Below are 3,641 nucleotides of genomic sequence, written 5' to 3'. Positions count from 1 at the left end.
GCAGCCACGTCTCATTAACACACTTTATCCCCAGGCTCTGAATTACCAGGGACACACCCCAGCCCCACCTTGTCCTGCTGCTGGCCTCCAATCTCTTTCCGCTTCTTGTTTCTGGTGGCTCCGTGAATTTTGGGTGGTTCATCCTCCTCTTCCACATCTGGCAGAGACACCTCTTCAAACCCATCAAACTACAGCAAAACAAACACACAACAGCTGCTCTCAGGTGATTATATTTTGTTTTCCCCAGAAAATAAGAATCCTGTTCAAAAATGTGAAGAGTTTGCTTCAGTCTGCCAGCAGCTCTCCCACCCCACTGCTTCCCTCTCTCTGGAACTGCACCCTCTGAGTTCTTCCAGATCAAACATGTATTTTATCTCAGCTTTTATCATTTCTGGTTTTAGGGAAAAGGTTGCTCCACCTCATACTCCTTCTCTTCTGTCCAGTTGATCTCCTCGAAATCTCCCATGCGGCTGGCCGAGGGCCGGAGGTGATCAAAGAAAACAGAGAACTCATCCTGCAGGTGGTCATGTCCCTTCAACAGCTGCCACATCTGGGTCTTCAGCTGGAAGATAAAAAATCCAGAGAAGATGAGTCTCGTTCCACATCACCTCCTTGTCCTCTGAAGGGGTCTCGGAGCAAGGGGAGCACCACAGTTTGCTACAGCTCCCATGTGGAAGTTGGTGCTTGCATGGGAACAACTTCCTGGAAATTCTGACATCATTGCACACCCAGCTATCAAATTAGCCTGGAAATATTCCTCCAGAATCCCAGGCAGACTGCAGATGACACTAAACCTCGACTGCAAGGTGATAAAGGCAAGGTGGAGGTGGGAGAGAGGAAACCCACAGGGTTTCCTTGGAGAGGCAGCTCCAGCTCCCCTCGAGCCCAAGGCCAGGTTGGGTGGGGCTTGGAGAAACCAGGGCTAGTGGGAGGTGTTCCTGCCCGTGGCAGGGGCTGGAAGGAGAGGGGCCTTAAGGTCCTTCCCAACCCAAATCATTTTGTGACTCCATGAATTTGAGCTCCCCAAAAGGGAGAATGTGCTCTGCCAACTGCTGTGGTGTCCAGGAGCAGGACAGGGAATCGGGCTGGCTGTACTCTCACTGGGAGAAAAGGGGTCCCTGGTTACCTCTGCAATCTCCTGGGGCAGACAGTCTGCACAGCTCTGCAGGACTTTGATGATCTTTTGGTGGTGGGCAGGATTTTCAGCAAAGCAGATCTCCAGCTGCCTGAGGAACTTCCGGCTCTTCTCAAAGGCTTGCTGCTCCTCAAACTGGCCAAAAGAAAAAGATTCACCCTCCTGTACAAGCACATATTCCCAAAACCATCTCAAATTCACTTCATCTGTAAAATTCCTGTCCTGCTCTTTGTTTTTGTGTTGATGCCCTTCACAAAACTGGGAAGAGGCAGAGAAACACCACTTTGTACCATCAGTATCACATGAGCTATAAAGTCTGGCTTTGCAAGTAAGACAGGGAAATCCAGAAAGAATGGAACAGGTGAAACCCTCTGTCCTAGTGGACAGAGGCAATCTGGAGAAAGGGAAACACTCTTTGCTGTATCTGCACGTTGTCTCTGCAGTCAGACGTGATGCAAGTGGGAAAGGCTGATCCTCCACAGCCACACTGAGATTTACAAAGAACACCACACTTTCAAATTCTGATTAATAAAAGCAGCAAGGTAAAAAAGTGATTTACCAGCTGTTTTCTTTTCTTACCTTAGCAAGAACTCTTTATCCTTTCACCCTAAAAGCTTTTATATGTTGCCTAAAATCCGGCCTCCTCCTCCTCCTCCTCTCACTCTACCTACCAGCCCACATTCCAAAGCTTGCTCTGGTAAAAGAAAGGCAGCAAAATCCGTGAGCAGCTGTGGCCAGTCGTGCAGCAGTTTCTGCAGGGTGGCATAGAGATCCACGGCTGTCCGTTTGTCCGTGCTGATCTCAAACTCGTAGATAACGCGCAGGAAATCTTCGTACTTCCCCGGGATGTGCTGCAGGGTCTCCCGCACCTGGGGGAGCAACAGGGAACATCCAGGAGGAAAAACAAGTTAATCACAGAGTATCTTGTGTGTTGGAAGGGATCTTAAAGATTCCAAGCCTTTGCCATGGGCAGGGACAGCTTCCACTGTGCCAGGCTGCTCCATGCCTTGGGCACTGCCAGGGACCCAGGGGCAGCCACAGCTTCCCTGGGCACCCTGTGCCAGGGCCTGCCCACCCTCACACGGAGGAATTTCTCCCCAAATTCTTTTAATCAAGTAATCTTTGACCTCCTCTACTCCAAATCTTGCAATTTCGTTGAGGTCTCTTCCTTAAAGATCAACCTAAATTACTGCTCAGCAGAGAAGGAATCCCAATCCAGACTGTGAAGCTGAGAAATTCAGAAGGTTCTGGTGCTGTGAGTGCAGCAGCTGAGCACCCCCAGCCCCTGAGTCCTTCACTTCCAGCTCCCCCACTCAGGACAAGGCAGGAAGAAGAGCAAAATTAGGGAAACTCAGCTCAAGAAAGGGACAGTTTGGGAAGTGAAGCACCACACGTGGGGTGCAGGAAGAAATAACTCCACCCCAGCCAGACCAGCTGGTTCAGTGGCTCAGTTGTGTGTCAGAGAACCCCAAATCTCTGATGTTCCTGCTCCTGGGCTGCCTCACCCTGCTCAGGTAGGCCTGGGCAAAGGCCAGGTCCTTCTGCTCACGCAGGGGATCCCTCTCCAGGATGTCCTCGTCGTACAGCAGCAGCAGCTTGGAGGTGTCCTTGCTGGCACGAGCCCGGCCCCGCTTGCTCCTGGTCCTGTGGGAGCTCCTGCTCTTCCCAGGGGGTTTCAGGTTCTCTCCTGTGGAGGAGCACAAGTGGCAGAGGCACCCCAGGGCAATATTCCAACAGAAAAGCAGCTTTCAAGAGTCAGTCATGAGCTCCTGTCTGTGCTCCCTGGAAGTGTAAGAGAAACATGCTTCCCACAAGTCAAGCTGGCCAAAATCCTAAATTTCCTGTTTTGTTTTCACAGTTTTCCCAGGAAAAATCCCTGGATACAGCCACAGGTCCATCCCAGCTTTTCTTGGAACTAAAAAATCCTGCACACCAAGGCAGGACAGCTGTGAGGGGAACAGAGACACAACACAAGCCCCAGAGCTGGCTGTTAACACTGCAAATTTTAACTTATCATTTACATAATTAGTTAAAATCACAGATAAATACCTGGTGTCACAAAACAGGGAATTAAATAAGGTACTAGGAGGGGTTACATCCAGATTTTTGTAGCTTTAGGATTAGGAATCTAATGGGCTGAGGTCCCCTCCTCAAAGCTCACTGCTCATGTTCATTTCCTACTTCCTGGACTAAGTTTCATTTCCTTTTCTCCAACATGATCTTGTTGGACAAAATTCAACTTAGCAAAGATTTCTGACTATTTAATATTGTTTTTTACAGGTATGAGGTATTAGCTGACACAAAGCACAAATCTGTCTGTAAATTTTTGAGGCACTAAAGACCCTTGGCTCACATCCAAAAGAGCTGTGACTGGGTCCCAAAGCTGTATTTCCAGCTGGAAAGCATCACTTGGCTCAGATACATCCATGAAATTAAACCCAGATAAAATCCCCACTGTTTTGTTTTCCCTGCAGAGAGCAGCTCTACTTCCTCACTCCCTGTGTCC

General features: G+C 49.2%; 1 protein-coding gene across 3 annotated transcripts in view; it reads right to left on the bottom strand.

The window, feature by feature from the left end:
* The window catches only part of LOC107214567 (GON-4-like protein), a 28,545-nt gene that overhangs the window by 4,987 nt on the left and 19,917 nt on the right, over positions 1-3,641 (bottom strand). For all 3 annotated transcript variants that reach the window (XM_015650094.3, XM_015650093.3, XM_015650092.3), the window contains 5 exons: positions 2,641-2,822; positions 1,807-2,004; positions 1,127-1,270; positions 419-562; positions 69-188 (listed from right to left, as the gene is read on the bottom strand). In XM_015650094.3, the coding sequence (XP_015505580.1) occupies positions 69-188; positions 419-562; positions 1,127-1,270; positions 1,807-2,004; positions 2,641-2,822 (788 nt within the window). The remainder of the gene's footprint in view (positions 1-68; positions 189-418; positions 563-1,126; positions 1,271-1,806; positions 2,005-2,640; positions 2,823-3,641) is intronic.

This window comes from Parus major, chromosome 25LG1, assembly GCF_001522545.3.
Source record: "Parus major isolate Abel chromosome 25LG1, Parus_major1.1, whole genome shotgun sequence".
Classification (NCBI taxonomy): domain Eukaryota; kingdom Metazoa; phylum Chordata; class Aves; order Passeriformes; family Paridae; genus Parus; species Parus major.
The sequence above is the reverse complement of the archived record's forward strand: the minus strand, read 5'-3'. Positions and strand labels throughout refer to the sequence as shown.